The 21,760-nt window shown below is 43.5% G+C and overlaps 1 protein-coding gene across 1 annotated transcript; it reads right to left on the bottom strand.

Moving 5' to 3' along the window:
* Positions 1–696: 696 nt before the first annotated feature.
* On the bottom strand, positions 697–19,969 carry MELTF (melanotransferrin; the record flags this gene model as incomplete). The annotated part of the gene is made up of 15 exons (XM_082319636.1): positions 697–972; positions 1,793–1,980; positions 2,076–2,143; positions 4,870–5,026; positions 6,628–6,822; positions 7,679–7,775; positions 8,188–8,339; positions 9,123–9,303; positions 9,488–9,675; positions 10,433–10,500; positions 11,369–11,525; positions 11,868–12,050; positions 13,504–13,603; positions 17,056–17,210; positions 19,924–19,969. The coding sequence occupies 15 exons, from the start codon at positions 19,967–19,969 to the stop codon at positions 697–699; spliced, it is 2,211 nt and encodes a 736-aa protein (XP_082175762.1).
* Between the last annotated feature and the right edge of the window lie 1,791 nt (positions 19,970–21,760).

Here is a 21,760-nt window from a genome sequence, read left to right as displayed (position 1 = left end):
GGCTTCATTCTTTCCTGTGCCAACAGGTAGTCCCTCCAAGTCTCTCTGGCCTTCTTTTTCGTCCAGTGACCTTGGAGATTCCCCCTACTTTCTTCTACTGGAAGGTGGAGGACCTTGCCCATGGCAGAAGCTGTGTTTTGGACTGCAGGTCATCTCTGTGTCCACAGCCTGTCCATCCTCTGTGCACTTACCTCTTCTGGCAGCAGAGCTCAGGAGAAACCATTGGCCCCAGCAAGGGTAGGATAAGATAAGCAGGGATGTAGGAGTCTGAACGTAACCAGCCAGGAGGCCAGAGAGGATTCACTAGACAAGATTTTTGATACTGCCTTCCAAGATGCAGAAATTCTTCTACAGGTCAGAAACCCAGTACCCATCTAACAGCACCTGGGAATCCTCCAGCTCAGGGTGGTTCAACATGAGCAACGATGGCAGAGATGCTCCAGTTTTGGACTGATCTTGTGAGCCATGCTGACACTGTATTGCTGGCTTCTGCCCCAAATTGCACGCCATCCACACGGACGGGGCAGCTTCCAGCCCCACCCCACTCCCCTGACGAGCAGGTGCTGTTAGCACTTGCCCTGCGAAGAGGCAGGAAGAGGCATTCAAACGTTAGCGCAACATGTTAGCCAAACTGCAGCTTATCTGAAGAGAAGGTGGTAGGCCAGAGGTGGCCTGGAAGTTGCCATTTGGACCATCCTAGTCCAAGCCTTGCATCTGACATAAAATAAGGGGAATAACAATAGTCATGAGTAGGTATTGTCTTATCTTATTACCTGCCCCAGAGCACTGTGGTGTTTGCATCCCTTCAAGGGACTCAATATATTCACTCCCCAGCCATTCTGCATATGTCCTCCTCTCTTCTACTGGCACAATCTCAACAGCAGAATCCTTAAAGATCAAGTTTTTTCCATGAAAAGTTGAAGAATCAAACATTTTGAATCCATTTGTGTTGCTGCTATTTCCAAAGTAGACCTGAGAACAATGCAAAATTTTCAGTATTCTGCAAGATTAAGTGCCACATTCCTCTCGTATAACAGGAAAGACGATACGAACTGTTTTGTAGATGAAAAGTTCATACACAATTGCAGAATCTCTCTTATGCGTTTGCTTTTAGACGGTCCAGTAGATTAGATGCAGAATTCTGCCATTGGCAATTACAAGAACACCATTTGTGATTTTGGGTTTTTTTAGTTACTATCTGGAAAGAGCTGCATTTTTAAAAAGTTCTTCTGTCTAAATATTGTTGTGTAATATAGGATTTGGCTGCACAGGAGTAACAGAAATGACTGAAGCCTAGCATGGAGATACCCAGTACTGCTTTTAAACTAGTTAACTTCAGTATTGACAGGAACCTAGCTGTGGCAGCCATACACCGTCTGCCTAGATGGTTTACCGTGTACATGGCTGCAGCATAAATATGCCCAGCAACGTTCTGTTGCATTCCTAGGAGAATTCCAGGATGGAAAAGTGTTAGCAGGTACTCTGTTTCTTGTAAACTTTAAAGTCATGCAGTTTGGGAAAACACCTTGAGCTCCAGGAAAACGACTACTGAAACCAGTGGCTGGGCAAAAAGTTGAAATTCCTTGTGCACCAGGGTGGTTTTACTAGGGTAATTACACGGGTTGTATTTTACGTTCTCCGTCCCACTCCAACAACAGGGCTCTGCACAGTGCATGTGCTGCCAGCCCCATGATGCAGGGGACAGAAGACAACAGGACCATACTGCCGTATTATCCTTGGTCTGTGTTAGACCATACCTAACTCCCCCACGGCATAAATGGATTATGAATACCTGGGCTTTGTCCAGTAGTCCATATAGAGCAAAAACGCTGGTATTTGGGTGAACCATAATGGCCTGAGCTGGCACCCGAGCCAGGTGACACTCAGCAAACTGGGTGACTTCAGCACGGGCACCGTTTGGACACAGTAACTGGAAATCACTGGACTTCAAGTTTTGGGCCCAACTATCAGTATTCTTACCTGAAAAAAGAAACCGGTCATTGTCACTCATCGAATGCTGTAAAGCAAAAAGGTTCTAGAAAAATTACAATCAAGAGACAGGTAAAACTATGTACCATCTGTGTTCTCAAACACCGTCGAGTGCTTCACAAAGGCCACATCCCCAGAGTCCTGTGCCAGGCACCTTTAGGAAATGAGAGATAAAAATTCAATTCAAAGCATCTTTATGTGAAACACATTTTTTTTCTAATGACTGATAGGTTTAGAATTCAATTTTTCTTACATACATTCCTGCAGACAAATGCACTGGACCCTAAGGTAATAAGCACAAACAGAGAGATGAAGCATCCTGAAAGGAGAGAAAACCAACATCTCTGTGAAGTATTAAAAATATTCTGAATTAAGAATTTTGAGAGAGGAATACAGCAGAAAATTTTGATTAAAAACAGTGTGAGAAACAACAGAAAAGGCCGATATTAGATGAGCAAAGAAAGAGAAGATATATTATGTGATACTCAGTGCAGTATTCCCCATCTGCTAACATTTTCACTCCTTTTTAAATCATCTACAAAGTATATGTCATTTAGGCCTTTTTGAATAAAGTAATTTGCGTGCATAACCCAGGAGTGTATCACATTCTGCACAAGTGCATGTGTGCACGCTCACACGTATGCTTTTTTTTTTTCCTCTTTTCTCTCCAAGTTGGAGTGACCTCGGTGCTCGCACAGACCCTGCTTTTACAGCCCTGTACACTGGAGATATCTGGTCAATCTAACTGCAGTTTCTAATGGTACTGTTCCAGAACTAAGTTCAGTTTCGTCTGATTTTCTGAAGCAGGAGCAGCCCAACATGCCCAGGGCACCCTGAAATCTCCTCCTCTCCTATGAGTGTGGTATCCCATTACAGAGAGTTTCAGGGCGAAGGTGTAGAACATGGCAGCTTTACCAGCATTGGCTGCTTCCCATGTTATATCGTGGTGTTGTCTAGCGCACGATACAACAGGCACCACAGACTCTTAGGTGATTTTTGCTAGGCCTGAAACATGAAGTCAGCAGATAGAAGAAATGCATGGCACTTGCTTCAGACAGCAAGTAATACGTTAAAAAAAAAAAAAAAAAAAAAATCAACCTCAAATCAGTGAGCTGGCTGAGTTAGCAAAGAGATCTAACTTCCCAGGTATTCTGGGTACCGTGTGCTGGCAGAGGATCTGTGGGTAATAGGGTTTAGTGGTGGTACCTTGTAGTTTATCCTGCAAGTGTTTTCAAGAAGCATTTCCTAAAACAGGATCATTAAACCCACCAGTCAAGATGTAAAGCTGCAACTGAGCATGGTTTATGTAGTACAAAACGTGAGGGAAAATTATTATTGCTAACAGTTACCAAAAATACATACACTTCACATGTACCTGGTTCAACAGGAGCAGTTATAACGCAAGTTCTTACCACCACGTGGCCGACATTGTCACGCAGAGAACAGAGGACTCAGCAGGTGCTGGTCAGTGCATTCCCCATCAGAAAAGGCTGTTCCCAATAGATTTTTTCAGTACTCTGCACAGTTTAATTTGCCCCATGCAGTGGAATAGACACAAACTGAATGACCTCTCATACCTCTAGTCAGGTTAGTGTGAAGATAGCCAGAGTTGAAGGAATCTGGAAATCTGAGGCTGAATTTTAAGCTCATGTCAGTCACCTTCTATAACTCATTCTTCTTTCAGAGAGGATCACAGCCAGACCCATCCCTACCTTGCAGAAGATTTTTTCACCCAAATCTTAACTTTTTAAATACCTAAAACTTTCCACATCACATGACGAATTAAACATCTACTCTATTAAAACAAACAAACAAAAAGTAGTAGTGATCTCCACATAAAGTTTGGGCTGTATGGGCACTATTATCAAATGCACAACCTTAGAATATGAGCAAGGCTCATACAGCCTGAAACAGCATTTGTTGCTTATTCATTTGGTGACTGGTAGCTGAAGTACGGCAGAGGATCTGGAGTTTGCCTGCAAGGCATGTACCACAGCACAGCAGCTGGACACAACTAAATAGATTTGCAAAAAGTAGCTCTCCAAGTCTAGCACTTCAGTATTTAGCAGGCAGCTGCTGTTGAAGTCTCCTTCCCTGAAGGAAGAAGACCGCTCACTGCCAGCTCCGTTACACGCACCATTACCTTCAGAGGGGGAGGTCAGGAAAAGGAAGCGCTACTTCCATATCTAAGAGTGTCACAGGCTTTGGGTACGGCCCCATAGGTAGATGCCTGCTCTTACACTAAGTATTCATTCCATTTTATACTATTTTCCCCCTGTATCTTTAACATATCTTGTTTTGAAGAGGATTCGATATTTGAACATTGGCCATAGTTGTTTGTGCTGTTCAGAAACCTGCCTTGACATACAGCCACCAATGAGTAAGGACAGTGAAGGCCCACTCCTGGCTCCCCGTCACTAGCCTGCCGCTCTCAGCATGGACTTACAGCAGCCACATTCTGGCTACTATTTGCCTGCTTCCCTGCTAAAACTCTTTATGGATGACCCGACCATTCAGAGTGGCAGACTGTCACACTAGATAAACACAAGACTGGAGACGATGACAATCCACTTGGTCCTCACTGCGTGGGTGCCTGTTGCTCTGTAAACAGCCATTATGGATGTGGCTGTTGGTCGTCTGGTTGGCTGCGGGCCAGGAAGCTGGCAAAAGGCTTTGACATGATCTAATGTAAATGATCTCTGCCTTATGACATACCTGTATTGCTGAAGACATCTGGGGACACGTGTCCCACTTCAGTTACAGCACATGCCGTCTAACTGTAGCAACAATAACCACTTCTTGGTGATGGGAATGGAAAACAATTCCTCCTTGCATTTTGACAAGCTGACAGACTACGTAACAACCACATGTGTTAATTACCTGAAGGCTCCGCTGTAGCTGTAATAACGTTCTTGGCTACTTGCACTGCATTTATTTTTTCCACTATCATCTCCAATACATAGCTGGCAGAGTTTTGATGGGTAATTGTCCTGCTTAGCTGAAGGCACGCAGCTGGCAGAGAAAAACTCACTCACAGCTGGGGAAAGACAAACCAATGTAATGAGTGAAAAGCATGAGCTCTTCACAAGAAAGGTAGTTACACTGTCATGAAATTATAACCAATACGGGTTTCACTAAAACACTAGAAACATGAGTTACGGCTGCCTTACTGGAATTCACAAACTACAACTTTGAAAATATTTTCAAAGCACTCTGTAGCTGGTTAGGTAATGAAACCAAAGCGCTTCCTGGGAGATAGGAGACAGGCAAGCGACGCTCGAATCTGGAGACCTGTGGTCATAGATCTTTTGCTTGTTGTCCTACATTGCTCCATTACTAAATACAGTTTGAAAATAAATGCAATAAAATTCAGGACAGGGATACATCATTTACTTCAATGACATCCCAGAGCTGGAAGTACCACCTAGAGAGGATATGTCTCCCTAGACAACGTGAGTGTCTGTGGGTACCCTGTTATTGATATCTGACTTGGGTCAGTATCCTCAAGCAAAAGCTGAGACAGCCAGGTGTAAAAGCAGGATTTTCAAGACCATATGATAAGCTTAAAGTTGATTAAATACAAAAAGCAATGGACTCTCCAAATGCATTTCTGAAAACTGGAATAAACTTCGGCAACTTGATACACTGGAGGCCAGGGCTGCCGTTGAGATGGATCTGGACAGGCTGGAGAAACAGGCTGACGGGAACCTCAAAGTTAAAGGCGAATGCAGAATCCCGCTTTTAGGACAGAGTAAGACCATGAAAGGCTGGGGGCTGGCAGGCTGAAAACCAGCCCTGTGAAAATGGGCCTGGGGATCCTGGCAGACAGCAAGCTGACCAAGAGTCAGCAGCATGCTTTTGTGGCAATGAAGGCTAATGGGGTACTGGGTTGTGTTAGTGGACCAGTCAGGGGAAGTGACGATTCTCCTCTGACACCTGTGCCAAGTTTTGAGCTCCCAGTGTTAGACAGACATTGACATTCTAGAGCAAATATGGTGGGAGGAGAGTAGGATGCTCAGAGGGCTGGAGCCCGTGACTCAGCACTTACCAGGCTGAGAGCTGGGTTTGCTCAGCCTGGAGAGAAGACAACTACTAGTGTATTGCTGTCTTCATTGACATAGTGGGTTTTTCAAGAAGGCAAAGCCAGATCCTTCTCAGAGATACAGATCAAAAGGATGAGAAGCAACGGACCGAAGTTACAAGAAGGAAAATTCTTTATACCAAGGATGGTCAAACACTGGGACGGGGGTCCAGAGAGGCTGTGTGTAATCTCCATCCTAGGAGTTACTCAAAACCTGCCTGAACACGGTCCTGGACAATCTGATCTAACTGGACCTGCTTTGAGCAGCTGGTTGGACTAGATGACCTCCAAAGGTCCCTTCCAACCTGCATTAGCCAATGATTTTGTGATAAAGGAAAGGAATACTTTCGTGTTAGATGTAACATTCTCAGTATGACCCCTCCATTAGTCTGCTCTGGTGGCAAACTTAAAATTTCAAATCATTACATTAAAAACACAACATCCCTTCACAAACAGATAAGCTTAAGTAGAGCTATGACATATCAAAATTACTTCCCTAATTAAAGTTTATAATTAGACTGTTACTGTATTTTTGATATGTAGTACTGTTGTCTTACCTTGAGGAATGTTACAGTCTCTGGTCTTAATAATGCCCCTCTTAATTAGCAGGCCAATGGGGATATTCCATCCAGCGGTTCTCCCCAGCCCTGTGTGGCAGGACTTCTTCCCCTTCAGGTCACTGATGGTGAATGCATTAGACAGATTTCGCTTCACTAACGCCACAGCATAGTATGCATTGCTGTTGTCATCAGCTTGCAGAAAAAAAACAAGACACACTACAGCTTCCCTTAAGCATTCCCACTGCTTAATGATCACCTACAGATCCATTACACGTATCTGGTGCCAACTTCAATTGCACCAACAACCAGCTAGTCAGGAACTACAAACGTACACTTAATTACCCTTCACTTCTACTACTTCACAAAGTTGCATTCACTTACAGCCTGTATACTGGTACTGCTGTGCTCTTGAACTGTATAATCTAGAGACAAACATGAAAGTGTTCTTGTTAACACCAGCTCTTAGAAATACACCCCTCTGAAAAACAACATTTGGGTCATTAGTGACTTAGCAAAACTGCTTTAAGTAGTTATTTTTATGTGAAAACCTCAAACCTGTATTAAAATTTCCATGAGTTTTGCAGCATATTGAAATTCCGCCTTAGTGACACAGTGCACACAAGCCGCCTTTTCATCGGCGACTCTGAAGCAGCCACATTGACAGGAATAATTTGTTTCTAACTAGAATCTACCGTGTAATTTCTGTATTTTTGCTTCTGTTAAAAATATTTTGATTTTGTGAATACTAATTTTTTCCATTGTAAATATTTTTTTTGCAGAATTGAAAAGACAAAGAGGTACAAGACTCAAAACTGCCAAAGGCTCAACCTGGTCCTGCAGCAGGACAGATAAAAGTTGCCACAAACTCACTGTAGGAACCCATCCCATACTTATTTCCTCCTCTATCCATGATGTGAGGATAATAATTCTCACTTCCTTTGAAAACAGCTTTCCCAGCAGGGCTAAGGAACAGAGGCTGTGCCTTTAGAGCTGTTTTCAAACAACCTGGAAAAATAAGGTCTATATTTATGTTTCCTGACCTTCTTACCAGAGTAACTTTCTCCAGCAGCTGGTACAAGGCCGTACGTCTTCCCAGCTGTGTAAATATCAGCTCCACCCAGAACTACAGCATCACTTTCCTTTTTCTGAAAAATAAAGTAAAAATTAGGATTTCTGTGAAAAAACAGCAGATACCTTCCCTGCTACAATGATGACACCTCCATCATCACACCTGTTGCATCTCAAAGGGCAAGTCTGACAGCAAAAGAGCAATACACTGCTAAAAAAAAACCCCAAAAGCTGCATAAAGCATCATCAGTGAAATGGGGACAGGAGATTTCACACATACAGGCTTGAGCTAGATGGGCAACAATGCCCTCATCGCAACTGGAGATCATCAGGGTTCAGGCCCATCCACACCATGTGAGGTACAGATCACCTCCTTGAAAGCCAGTATTCCTGCTGGTCGCCTAAGTGCGCGTATCTCTGATCCTACCTACCCAGCAGAGAGCAGCTTGTGTTAGTTTGGTTTATTGCACAAGGATTGTAGCAACCTACCTGGATCAGCTCCATGCACTGTTCCTTTGTCTTGGCTGAAATACACTGAATTGCTGGTTTCAAATTCTTTTTCTTAAAGGCAACGGCCATTTCACCACATTTCCAAATCTCCTCAGTGGATACAACACACCAGTTCAGGCTTTCTGGCAATGCTGCACAAAATGGGAAAGTAAATATTACAGTTCACTTTCTAACAGGCAAGGAGGGATGCGCGCTGCCCACTTTCACATAGGTACCATACGTGCTATTAAAAATGGTTACTTCTGTGTTTCTCTCCATGGCTCCAGCTCAGACTAACGCCTGATTAGGAACCACAGAGCTCTCCAGATTAGTGCTATGTCCACACTGCAAACCTATCCATAGCAAAGGAACAAGAACTTCTATGACTGCTGACCAGTTGCCGTGATTATTAAGCCTCTTAAGGCAGGGATTCTTACAACCTGTGTTTCTGACTTTGCCAGAATGCACATCAAGTAATTTCTACATTCTTCTGATAGTATAAAAGACCATAAAGAGCAGCTGAGGGTTTCTTCAGCTTCTGGAGGAAATTCTCTGCTGGGAACCCATGCATCCATTTTTTATAGACTACCTGAGGATTTACGCAGCAACACATTACTGTTTACCCTTGTTAGCAGGTAAGAAATGGAGTACCAGATAGCAGCAGCAGCTTAGCAGATTAATGTGTCTCATACACCAGAAAGGGTAGGAAATGCCTACATCTTATAACACAAAGTGGGCCTATTTGCACAGGAAAGTATTCTGCAATGTGATACTGTTTCTAGGTCAAAAAGTGACCTTTCTCCATGCTCAAAGATTAGACTGGCATCTTGCCATAACCCTCCAAGAGTCGGAAGAAAATAAAGCACAATAAAGATGGTCTCTGTTATCAGCTGCCTTTGTTCTTGGTAATGAATAGGAATCTAAAGACAACTTACTGTTGGGGTCGCAGCTCAGAGCTTGCATGGCATGAAGATACTCGTCACCCAGCCAGGCCTGGTAATTCTGAGCTGTGATTGCAACGAGCTCTGTGGTGGAGTCTCTGAACAGAAGATTCTGGGCATCATAGGCTGCGGAGTCAAACATCTGAAACTTGGCACCTATCCCATTAAATCTTTGCTGTAATGTTAAAGAAAGAAAAAAAGCAGCTGTCACACATCCCTCTAGCTGGGATGTGTGACATCCCGTACCCCTTCAAACCCCACAGAGTTGAAGGTGCCCAGATAACCTGTCTTCAATTCAGCTAGACAGGTGGGAGAACCCCTCTAAAATGCAACGCACTGATGAAAAAATGGTGTCCTACTTGTCCCTGGTTCAGGAGCTGGAAGACAACTGTCCCATCTGTGTCAGGCCGCACAACCACGGCACGAGCTGGGATTCGGGCCAGGTGGCAGGTTCTCCACTCTGTCACATCAGCTGTGTTGCCGTTGCGGCACAGAAGCTGGAAGTCCTGGGAGCGAAGCTGCTGGGCCCATGAAGAAAGACTTCTTCCTGAAACCAGGCAGAACATGCGCATGGAACAGACATCAGGTGGGGCTGATGCTTCTGGCTCCGCGTCTGCTCTAAGCATCACATGCACACGTGGAGCAGTACACACATCTCCTGAGCATCTCTGAACTATTCCTGACTGCACGATATATCCCATGCATCTATGTGGTCCTTTCGCCTTGTATCTCTGACAAGACAATAAACAGCTGAACGCTTGTAAGGCTGCATTGAACTGTACTGGGGTCTGCAGCAGTATCAAGAGCACCCCTAACTACAGGATCGCATGCAACATTTTGGGTTTTTTTTCCCCTGTAAATGATGGTCAGACAGGCCCATGATATTAAAGTAAGGCTATGCTCAAGGTAGATTTCACAAAGTGCCAGACAGGGCAGGCCCCATCTTGTTAACTTTCTGCTAGTCTCTGCTGAAATCCCTGGGTAGGCAGGAGCAATGTAACAGCCCAGGTCTGGATAAAACTAAGAGCTTAGTGCTGTTTAAGCTCTTTCCAAAAGAAGCTTAAGATTCCACCTCTAACCTTTACTGAAACTATCAAGCATTTAAAAAAAAAAAAAAAAAAAGATGACATGGACTCCTCTGTCTCCTGGTGCATACATCTGTGGGTACATCTGTTTTCACTATTAGAGCATTTTTGCTGATTTCTCAATTCAAAATAAATCAAACATCTGACATTATACTGCCATTACAGACACCGTACTTCAGACCTTGCAGCCACTATTCAACAAGCTTCTGGATTACTCACCATCTGTATTTTCAGGCACTGTGCTGTGCTTCACAAAAGCGACTTCTCCGGCACCTTCAGCCAAACACCTAATAAATATAAACCCAACCACAAAGTGTTACAGCGCACAGCTCCCGTGCACTGGACGCTGCCGGCTGACAGCCGGAGGGCTGTGTGCTACGTTCCATCAGGCACAGACACTGACCTATTTCCTTGTGCTGAGAGTTTTGCTCAGGGCAGAGACTAGTGGCTGTTAGAGCATGAAGTAAACTATCACTGTCATTTGGTGAACACGGACAACATGTTCAGTGCTGCCTGGGACAGACACCATGACCTTCTTTGTCCAGGAGAGTTCTCTAAGGCAATCGCAGTCCTTTGGGAATATGCAGAGAGGAGCAAGTGTTTCACACGAGCAAACTCTGCCCTTGCTGGGTCAATGCTACTGCTCAGGGACTGGGAGCTGCACCACAGCACACAGACAGGGAGAAGGAAAATAAGGGAGAGATCGGTGTGCGAAAACGGAGGGCAGAGCAGCTCGATAATTCAGTGCAACTGAGGTGGGATGACTGAAATAGCTGAGTAGGGCGGCAGTTCAGCTCTCAGACTCTAAGGGTCATCAGGTTTTACTGGGAAAGATACAGCCTGCCGAAACAAACACTCAGACTTGTATCAATAGCTGCTGGACAAAGCAGACAGCAATGGGACTTCCCTACCCAGTTTAAGTGCTAAATATCCATTTGGTTTTACTACTCAGGTATTAATACCTGAAATAGTGGGTTTAGAGTTACTTTTGTTCAGTCTTTAGGTTTAAAGCATGGTTGTCCTAACACAACAGCAGGTTTTCTAACAAGATCAACTGGAAATTCCCTGGCTTCAATTTCCTGTCAGTGAGGCCTGGGCACGATGGCTATGGATAGAGCATAGCGATAAAAAAATTGACAGAGCTGTGATTTTTACCTGAAAGCCCCACTGTAGTCATAGTATTGCTCTTGGGAATTTCGTTTGCATTTGTTCTGCCCAGCCGAATCCCCTTTGCAGAGCTGACAGAGGGATTTGGGATAGTTTACGCCATTTGCTCCAGGAACACAGCTTGCATTGAAATAGTCACTTACAGCTAAATGTGAAATTAGAATAAGAAATTTTTAGCAATGAATAAACAAGATCCTACAATCTCATTTTAACATATCTACACAGTACATCTCTAAAAACATTTAGAAAGGCTAAGTAATTTTGTTCTTAAAAGATGGTTTCCAAGTTTAAACCCCCCCCTGCAGTCTTCATCAGACCTATGTTAGGTCTATTCCATCTTACAAGGAGCAAAGAACAGAACAGCAGCTAGAACCAGACATTTCTGTCCACACACAGGGTCCCAAGACCACACGGAAAGGCACTGCTGAAGACAAGACCACACGGAAAGGCACTGCTGAAGAACCGATCTTTGCCCTGTAACTCCTACCTTTTGGAAGGTCACATCCCATTGCTGCCAGGCGCCCACTGTCGATTAGATAACCCACTGGCACGTCCCAGCCTGCGGTTCTGTTGATGCCTGTGTGACATGAACGGACGCCCTTCAACCTGTTGATGGTGATGTTGGAGCTCTTCCTTACCACAGCCACGGCGTAATAGGAAGTTCCAATCTCTGCAGCGGAGGAAGAAAGAGAAGCAAGCTAAGTAGCCTCGCAGCAGCATTACTGTGAGATACACCTGTTTGTGGCCTCTTGTGGCTCCCCTACCCATAGGTAAGTCATGTTGTTCACATCCTTGGTGACAACCTGCTGACTGTGAGTGAGTGTCCTCCATTATCTTTTCAGTGTGAAATGTCTCAGTTAAAGGCCACAGGCAATCTGCTCTAACTTTGAAGGTCACCCTGCTCTGAAAGGGAGGTGGGATGAAAGACATCCAGAGGTTCCTTCCAGGAAGAAATTTTCTATGATTCTAAATATACTTGGATTGAATTGAAACCCATATAGTTGATAGTAAAAAAAATTATTCCCCAGTTGTCTATGAATTTGATCGTAATTTTGACACAGCAAAGCAAGTTGATGTCACTGGAGCATCACAGTTGATTTCATTCTCTTTGTTTAATAGTTTGATATAACCCAGAGTCAAGAGTTTAGAGTCTGAAGTGATCATAAGGTCTTTCAATCTGACTTGATTTAGATCAGAAATCATTAAATTTCATTCACTTTGATTTGAGCTCAAAGCTGACTAATGGAGATAGCCAGCCTGTGGATCATGAGGCCCATTTGGTTTTGAGAAACTGAAGTACAGTTCCCTCACCAGGGTCATGATGTGGTTAACGGGGGCGGGGGATGCTGCTGCAGGTGATCCAAGTCCCTGTGGACTGAGCCCAACAGGCACTTCTGAGGATGCCTTGGCCAGCTCGCACCAAGCTGCAAACCAAATCCGGCTCCACCTCACAGTAGAGTGGTGGGACACCACTGCCTGCAGAGTGCTTCCAAAGCTGTTCCTTCCCTTGGGTCTCAAAGTTATGGGGGACGTCGTCCAGCTCTGAACTACACAAACATGTTGATACTGAGCCCTTAGGATGACAAGTCACCACTGAGTTACTGTCTCTGTCTTGAAAGGAACTCAAGAGCTTAAGGACACCCAGATAAGGAGCAGAATCTGTCACTTCCTTTCTTCCAGCAGGTAATTATATACACTACTAAAACCAAAATTGAATTATTCTAATTTATGGGATTGAGAGATAAACCTAATAACAACTTATGCTTTGCAATTCATTTATCTATTTGCAAAGTATAGAACAGAGAAGACAGTAGGTAGTGACACAGTAAAAAACAAAACAAAAAGAAAACAAACAACAAAAAACCCCCAAACCAACCCAACAAACCTATTACAGGAACAGCTATTTTGACCTAACTGTTTTAGGACAGACTCTGGTACAGCCCTGCATCTCCTTTTTCCCCCCACACATTCTGTTATGAGCAGGAACATCCAAGAGGAAATCCGACCATTACCTACTGTTTAGTGTCTTCAAGAGGAGGACCCCAAAATAAAATGGAAACAGTAAAAATGCATAAGAAAAAGCTCGTATTAAGTAATCTAAAAGTTATTTAGTCAGAATATACCTTGATCATATACTTCCCCAACCACAGGTTTCAGACCATGCTCCTTTCCAGCCTGGTAAATCAAACGCCCATCCAGTGTCACTGCATCTGCCAAATCATCCTGTGCAGACACAAGGGCAGAAATCATGTTGAAGCTTAATTATCAGTATTTCTTAACAGCCAGAAGCAGAGTACCCATGAATTTAAGAGAAGATGCCCCTTAATCTGCATTTGTGAGTTTTCTTTTCTCCGAAAAGTTCTTTTAATGGCACTCAAATTTCTGAAGAACAATTACCAAGAGGGATTTTAGAACTTCAAAACCGCCTTCCTTCAGAAATAATGCAGAAACCAGCCCTGGACCGTGATGGCCTCACTAGTCTTCACAGTCCAAAGGCATCTTAGAAATGGATCCTGCAGCTCTGTGACAAATCTTAAGACCTATCAATTTAGAGTTTCATTTATCTCTACAGCTAGTGCCCCAAAGCTTGAAGATTTAAATAAAGTGAAAAGTAGGGTGGAATCCTGCTACAGATGCAGGATTGCTCTGGATAGCACGGGACAGGACTTCCCACAGCAGGGAGGACTAGAGAACTGCTATACACGCCTCTGAGCAGCTGAACCTGGCTCTCGCTGTGTACTGAACCTGGTAGAAGCCAGGAGAGGGCATCTCGCACAGAGACAAGATACTGCTCAGAAAATACTCAGCAGCTTGACATTTTGCATTTCTAAGCTGATTCCAAGTTTCTTATCAGTTTGCTTAACCTCTGGTTCGGCACTGGCGGGAGTAATTTAGTTTACCCATCCCTTGGCATTTTGCTGAGCATTGGTTAGGGCAGGGCTAGAACTCTGCTGCCTAGTATGCCACAGCAATTTCCCACAGGCTGAGCCACGTAAAAAGCTTGAACATTTTTTAAGGGATCTTGTGAAAGCGTAGATAATACATTGATGTTGATACCTAAAGCAGATTTGAAGTTGCCATGTAGTTTGAAATATTTTACTTATTCAGCTCAAGGGAGAAAAAAGATGCTATTCAGTAATTAGCTGAAACAACAGATGTCCTGACAGTTGCTTCTCATGAATGAGAGCTGAACAAAGCTCCAAGGGAGCCTGGAGAGGAGTTGGGGTCGGGAGATATTTGCATCTTAAAGAACAGACACAATCTTTCTGGAATAACCAGATTTGATATTCCATCGGTAAGAGTCAGAGCACAGGACAACAGTTCAGGAATCAAATGTAGTTTAGAAGGGACACCTGACAGTGAGAGGAAGAGGAGGAGGTGGGAGTTAGAAGGACCTTACCCTCAGGGAGAACAAAATGCGCCTCTAGAATTGGTGGTGGACAGGAAACAGAGCAGATAAAATAGGAAGGGCCGGCCACAGAAGACAAGGACTGTATTACATGGACATATTTCCAAGTAAGATAGCACTTTTCAAATTGGAAAGCTGAGCCTTTGAGCTCTGTTTAGCAGAAGAGACTCCTATCAATCGCTTGTGTATAAATAACAGAACGAGACAGAAAAAAATGCCTATTGTCGTATTTAACATGAAGTAGTTTACAGGGTACAGACCTCTACTTTAAATGCGTACAATCACTGCTGAGGTGGCTTACCAGCAACAGTATGGGTATTTTATTTTTTTGTAGGAAGCATTTGCCAATACATTTAGCAAAAGCACGGGATTATTCCACATATGATTTTTTGATAAGCATATGTGTAATACCCTGTTAATTATTTTCAGAGGGACTTCATTTCTGTGCGTCACAACGTTTGAGAATTACCTACAGAAGTGTTTAAAGACCTGCTGAAGAATAGGTGTGGTCACATTAAATATTGTCAGGTTCCCTAGTTAATATTTAGACATTTCTCAATTTTTAAACACCTTCAAAGAAAAAGGTGCTTTATTTTATCCATATGCTAACACATTCACAGGTCTAAGTCCAAGTTATGTAGTGTTATAAAACAGCATATCTCTGCCTCTTCAGCCATTGCGTCCCACTCCCTCTTTGGCCTCAAAGGGCAGAGTTCAGCGCGGACGCGGACTCAGGGGTTCCACACAGTCCTACACAGGGTAAGCCAGCTCAAACGTTTAGTAGATTATTAGCACAAGAAAAAAGAGGTCTCAAGGACAAAGCCTCGTCCGAAGCCTTACAGTGAAGATTCATTTTAGCAGAAAGCTACTTGCTCATGCTATCTGCCTGCAGGTTTCTGAGTTCAGCTAATCAAGTTTTATAGGAATCCAAGGTTTTAGTTAGGTGCCTGCTGCTTGCAATGGCTTACAAATGCAATTCTTTGTGCACTGTATTTCAGAAGCAGACGCTCATCAGCCCTTTTAATAACCTGCTTTGCAGAGTCGAACAGGTCCCTCTGGAATGCAGCAATCAGCCAAGCGGTTTTAGGAAGATCTGACATTAGAAAGTGTTTCCTGTCTAATCCCGAGGCAAGATCCACGTATGTATCAATATCTGCTCCTAACATTCTTCAATAAAGTCTTGATTCCCTCGCTCAAGAACAGTATTTCTCAAGAGGCAATGCAGTAGTTCTAGTAGCCAGATGACCCTTCTGCTTCTGTTGACAAAAATTTACAGGATACCAATTTCTGAAATTTGTTCCTTTTTTCTGGCCACAACCACCTGCCTCATCTCCCTTCAAACTACCCTCCCAGGCCTTGTTTCCTGGCTCTGAACCTCTTGTCCTTGATAGGCTGCATGTCCTCCACAAAACCCTGATTTTTGGGCATGTCTACACAGGATACACAGAGAATATTATTTATTAACACGGCCAGCCAGCCTTCCCTTCCCCCCCACTCTGCCAGTGAAGATGACCGTGATTACCTGCCTCCACATTTCCTCCAATATCCACTTGTTGCCTCCAGTCCCCTCCTAAGGAGGGAGTTATTTTCCATACATCATTTTGCAAAGCCACGTTTACAGTCTTTAAAACCTTCCCCAGAGCTGTGCTCCTTTTGGAAACTGAGCACGCTGTGGGCAGCTGAATTAATACAGCTGGGTTTGCATGCCCTTTGCTCACCCTACTTGCTCCCTTGTCTCTCTCTCTTGTACTCCAGTATTGGGAGATTTGATTTGGCTTTACACTCATCTCATCTATATATACAGCAATTTCCATGACAGGACCCTGAAATGGGAGTTTGATCCAGAGTTTATCAAAATACAATCTACTTATAGGCTCAGCAGCACAGCTTTAACTACTGTCTGCATCTTATAGCTCCATCCCTTCTTAAATATCTACTAAATAAATCTGACAGAATTCCCAAATCAAGGATTAGCATTTGGGAGGAAATATTTAAGACCTTTGCTACCTTCCTAATGACTGGCCATATGTGACTAGCCAAACAGATGACACAGGGCCATTCTGACATTCAGGTTCATATGTATACCTCTATGTCTCTTTTTAAAAAATATATGCTTTGATTTTTCAGAGACATGAATGCCAGGAGGCATATGGTCAGCTGCCTGGATCATCAGACACTCACCACAGAGCTGTGTACATCGCCACTGGATTATTATTGGGCACATGGGGAAATTAAGTCAATGAGACTGCTGTCACTCACAACTCACCTTGATCATCTGCGTACAGTTAGCAGCTGACCCGCCCTCTGTACACTCCAGACGGGGGAGGATGCCAGCCCCACCAAAGGCCTTACTCATGTCATTACACTTGGAAAGTTCTTGCTCAGAGACGGTGCACCACCGGATGCGTTCCAGGCCAAGAGCTGCGAACGCAACACCAAGAGAAAATATTATAAAACACATTGGTGCCTTTGTAACAGAGCTTACCATTTAAAGGTTCCCGAAGAGCCAACCTTTCATTCCGTTCCTCCTCCCAAAACAGAAAGAAACCAGGGCTCTTTCAACAGTGAGTCTTTAGAGATGATTCCCACTTCCATTCGCATTAACATGAATACTGAATTTTTTTGGACTGGAAACAGGATAGGCTCAGACTCAGACACTGAAACCCGATGGCATTTGTTTCTTACATAAGAAATATGAGTACCATGGAATAGGTCAGGGCATCCAGACTATTCTTAAAAGCTTGCAGAATACATCATCTTTTCTCGAGACAAAAGTGTTTAAAATGATTATTTAAAATGACACGCTACAAAACCGAAGAGACTGTCCAAAGACAACTCTGTCTCAAGCATTGCTAGGTAGTACCTGGAGTCCCACCCCAGCCCTTTTTGGTCTGAATAGAAAAAGCAACGTTGGGTGCTCAAGAGCCTTGCCACCAGGCTTATTACGAAAACTAGAAAAGTAAACTTGTCCCTTCAAAACACTCTTTCATAAGAGGCCGTTTCCGCAGTCACGAAAAGGGGAGGGTGGTTCCATGAATGAAAAGACTCCGGTTGAGCAGTGGAGATTCCATTAATCAGTGAAGAAAGGCGCCTTCCAGCAGGCCCAAACGCTGCCCTGCTGAGCACCAAAGCTACAAACGCCTCGTTGCTTTTGTAAGGATACGTCATCATGCGCAAATGGTGCAGCTGCACATAAAATGCATGTGCAAGTATGGTTTATGCTGATAAACAGGCACAGCCCATTTTTGTAAGAAGGGGGCACCACATTCCATTGCTTTTCTCCAGTTTCAATTTTTAAGTTGGAGTCTGCTGTAAGTTATTTGTCACGTGGTTTTCTAAAAACGAACTGGCCCTCTACTTCCCCACCGTTGTCGTGCAGCTGACATACCACGTCTAGCTTTGCAAGTTAAAGTCACTCCACTAGCACTCAGTAGTAGCCATGCGTATCTTCTGACTTCGCAGCTGCAGACTAAACAAGATCACTGATGCCATAAAGCTTGTTTTGCACCCGATACTGAAACGGAGGGTTTGGCTTGCTGTTCCACTGCAACTGGGAGCCAACTCTATGGCTGTCAACAAACATTAAGGCAGGCTTGGAAAGCTTGCAGGAAGCTTTGATGTGCTAGTGAAGGGAGAAACAACTGCCCACCTCTGAGTTGCAGGAATTCTGAGCACCAAGATGGTTAGAAGAAAGGCACAACAGGGTCATGATAAAAAAGCACCTCATGGAAACTTAATGTCCACCTCATCTACCTGGGTGACATTTTCACCATTAATTTCTTGGGGCAGGAGGAAGAACCTAGGTTTTCATTGATAAAGGGGTTTGGGTTTTTCTTCTCCTAAACACAAGCAAATGGAAATTAAATTGGGGTCTCAGCATCTCAGTATGTATGGCTAAGTGCCATTCTTCAGCCTCAGTGTTCTGGTTTTAGATATAAACACACAGGAGATAGTGCATGAATTATATGAAGAAATCATTAGCCACATATACCTGAAACATGAAACAGAGCTCATTTGGCTCCGTATTTCAGCCAAAATAGTGAAACAGCATGAATCTGTTGGGGTTTTTTTCTCACTTGTCTAAAAGAGGTAATTAATTTGTCCCTTTCCAGACTGCTGAACTTTGTTGTTACAGGAAAGCCAGACGATGGGCAATCTCCTCTCTCCTTCCTTACAAGTTAACCCATTTGAAGGGGCCCTGAGCACAGACAAGGTCTGTAGTTAGCCTCGCTTCCTACTGCCAACCAAGAACATGTTAAAACAGCAGGTCAGTCTCGGAACCCAAGTTTATTCACAATTTTGGCCCTTCTGTATATTTTTAGATATACATAAACTTTATCACTGGCAAACATCCAGTTAAGTCCTTTGCTGAAAATAACAGTACTACATTGTGTAACATCTTACCAAACGGCTATTAATACAGCTATAGAATCATAGAATCATTAAAGTTGGAAAAGACCCTTAAGATCATCAAGTCCAGCCGTTAACCCAGCACTGCCAAGTCCACCACTAAACCATGTCCTCAAGCACCACGTCCACCCGTCTTTTAAATACCTCCAGGGAGGGAGACTCAACCACTTCCCTGGGCAGCCTGGTCCAGTGCCTGACTACCCTTTCCCTATTAATGCACTATCAAGAGCTTTCAACAGAAACAATGTGGCAGGGCGGCAGGGAGAATATACTGGGATCATTTCTTTTTGAAGAACTGTGGAGTGCTTCAGAAACAGCTTCTACACCTCCAGTGAAGTTAAAAAATATTTGCCATCAGAATTTGGGAATGACAGAAGAAAGCCAACATGTCGCACAGAGCATAAGTGGAATAAGGCAATTATTTCTATTTTTACAAAATAAGTGTCATAGAACTGTGAGAAATAAACACTACTGAACCAAAAGAAGTAGATTCAGTGCTGAGGAAATACAACGTTTGACACCAATGACTCAAGACATGTACATGGTGTTCGATACAGCTCTTTCTACTCCTTTTCTATTTTTTCTATTATTTCCTTCTATTCCTTTTTCTGGTCATATAAGATTGGTTCTGCAACGGTTCTAGTTTCCTTCTGCTCTCTCACACCACATACAAGTCAACCCTAAAGACACCATGCCATAGCAAAAGTTTTTGGAGGGCACTTACCAGCATGAAAGAAGAGAAGATAGAAGACATTTCTGGAAGTCTTCATGGTGAAAATTTTGAGATCTGTGCTTTTTCCAGCCTTCAGAACCCCCAGAGATCAAGGCTTCTCAAGTGTGCTCTCCCCAGCCTACTCCTTGGTGAAAATCAGCAGCATTCAATTGCAGGTGCACTTTGTTCAACAATTTATCTTGCTTACCTTGGCACACGTCACCTCGTAACGACTACAGGGAAAAAAAGCCTACCTCTCTCCACACCGCCTCTACACTTGCAAAAAAATTCAGACTAGGAAATTGCAAAATACCTGAGGCACCAATGAGGTTGTTACTGCTTTAGCACCACCTATAGACTTGGACAAACAGCTACACACTGACTCACGGGGTAAGGCAGGGCTGCGTAAAGAAAACCGCATTTTAAGTATGAGTTCTCTGTATCCCGTATGTGTTGGGGCTCAGGAAGCAAAAGTAGATTCAAGCTAAGCACTTTATCTGACAGAGCTGATGGTCACTTTTTTTGCCACATTGTCAGTGTTGTCATGAATCCCATAAAACCGTAACAAGAAACCCAGGCTTTTACAATAGTGAAGCCTATACACTCTACAGGGGGTACAGTGCATGCTAAGTGCACACCTCCTGAAATTTAATAACAAGTGCTATGAAATAGCTGAAGTAGTTTCATTTTTTTTAAGGTTTTAGAGAAGCCCCAGGAAGGCTTCTCTCTCCCAGAAAGAGTAAAAACTCTGCTGACAATGGCTCTGTTAAAAGCTGCTGTGACTTTCAGTCTAGCTTTCACAGAGCAACACTCATTTGTGCTGCCCTTTTCTTTATTTCTCGTTAGTCAATGAACTGCAGCTGCCTGTAACACTTTGTTTAGATGAGAGCCATTTAGTGCTGCTTTGCTCTGCTGCCTGCCATTTCTCAGCTCAGCACCCAGCTACCAGAAACAGAACGGCTGTGTACCGCCGTGAATCCCCATGCACACATCTTTACCATCTTCTACAGAGAGCATGCACGAACAACCCAAGTGTATGCATCCTTCAGATAGCCTATACATCCAGTAGTGTTGCATGGATACTTTCAGGAGTTAGTTACTTAGCTACCTGACAGCAATTTGGCCAGGCTGCTAGCTTTAATACCTACTAGCACCTGTAAGACAAGAGCTGAGTGTAAGTCAATTGCTATTTCAAGTGTAGAACTTCAAAAAACAGAGCATGACCCCTCCAGACCTTCTTCTTAAAACCTTATGGCTGAACTCTGATTCTGGCTACCTAGACCATCTGGAATTAGTTGTCCCTTTGTTGTCTAAAGTGCTACAGAACAACCTGGCACCACTGGAGTCCTTCCAAATTTCTGGAAGGATCCATTATTCAGATCCCTCCTGTGCCCTTCCCACTGGCCACAATAACCTCTTGGGCCCTCTGATGCTTGCAGAAAGGCTTATATATATATATATATATATTTATATATATAGAGAGAGAGAGAGATGACAAGACTGATGCACAGTCCTAGCACCAGTTGCTTAAGTCTGCAAGGGCAAGATTAATAAGAAATGAATTTGGTACCAGGCCTCTCCTGTGATTCTTCTGATCCTTTACGGGAAAGGTTCAGAAGGCAGAGGAGCAGCTTTTTTGTACAGGAGGCCTATTCTGAATGCAGCCCCCTCTAAACCATCACACAAGCACAGTTCATGATAATTTGGCTCATTTTCCTATTTTATTCATAATTCTATGAATATCTATGCTTTAAGGAAATATTAAATTTCTTAACCTAATTTTCAGCATAATTTTGCAAAAATGCCCAGAAAGGAAATAATTAATTTAACTTAATAACAGAGAGCACCA

The sequence above is a fragment of the Platalea leucorodia genome, assembly GCF_965183815.1.
Source record: "Platalea leucorodia genome assembly, chromosome: 8".
NCBI classification, from domain to species: domain Eukaryota; kingdom Metazoa; phylum Chordata; class Aves; order Pelecaniformes; family Threskiornithidae; genus Platalea; species Platalea leucorodia.
Note: the sequence above shows the minus strand (reverse complement) of the source record. Positions and strands in the feature narration are given on the sequence as shown.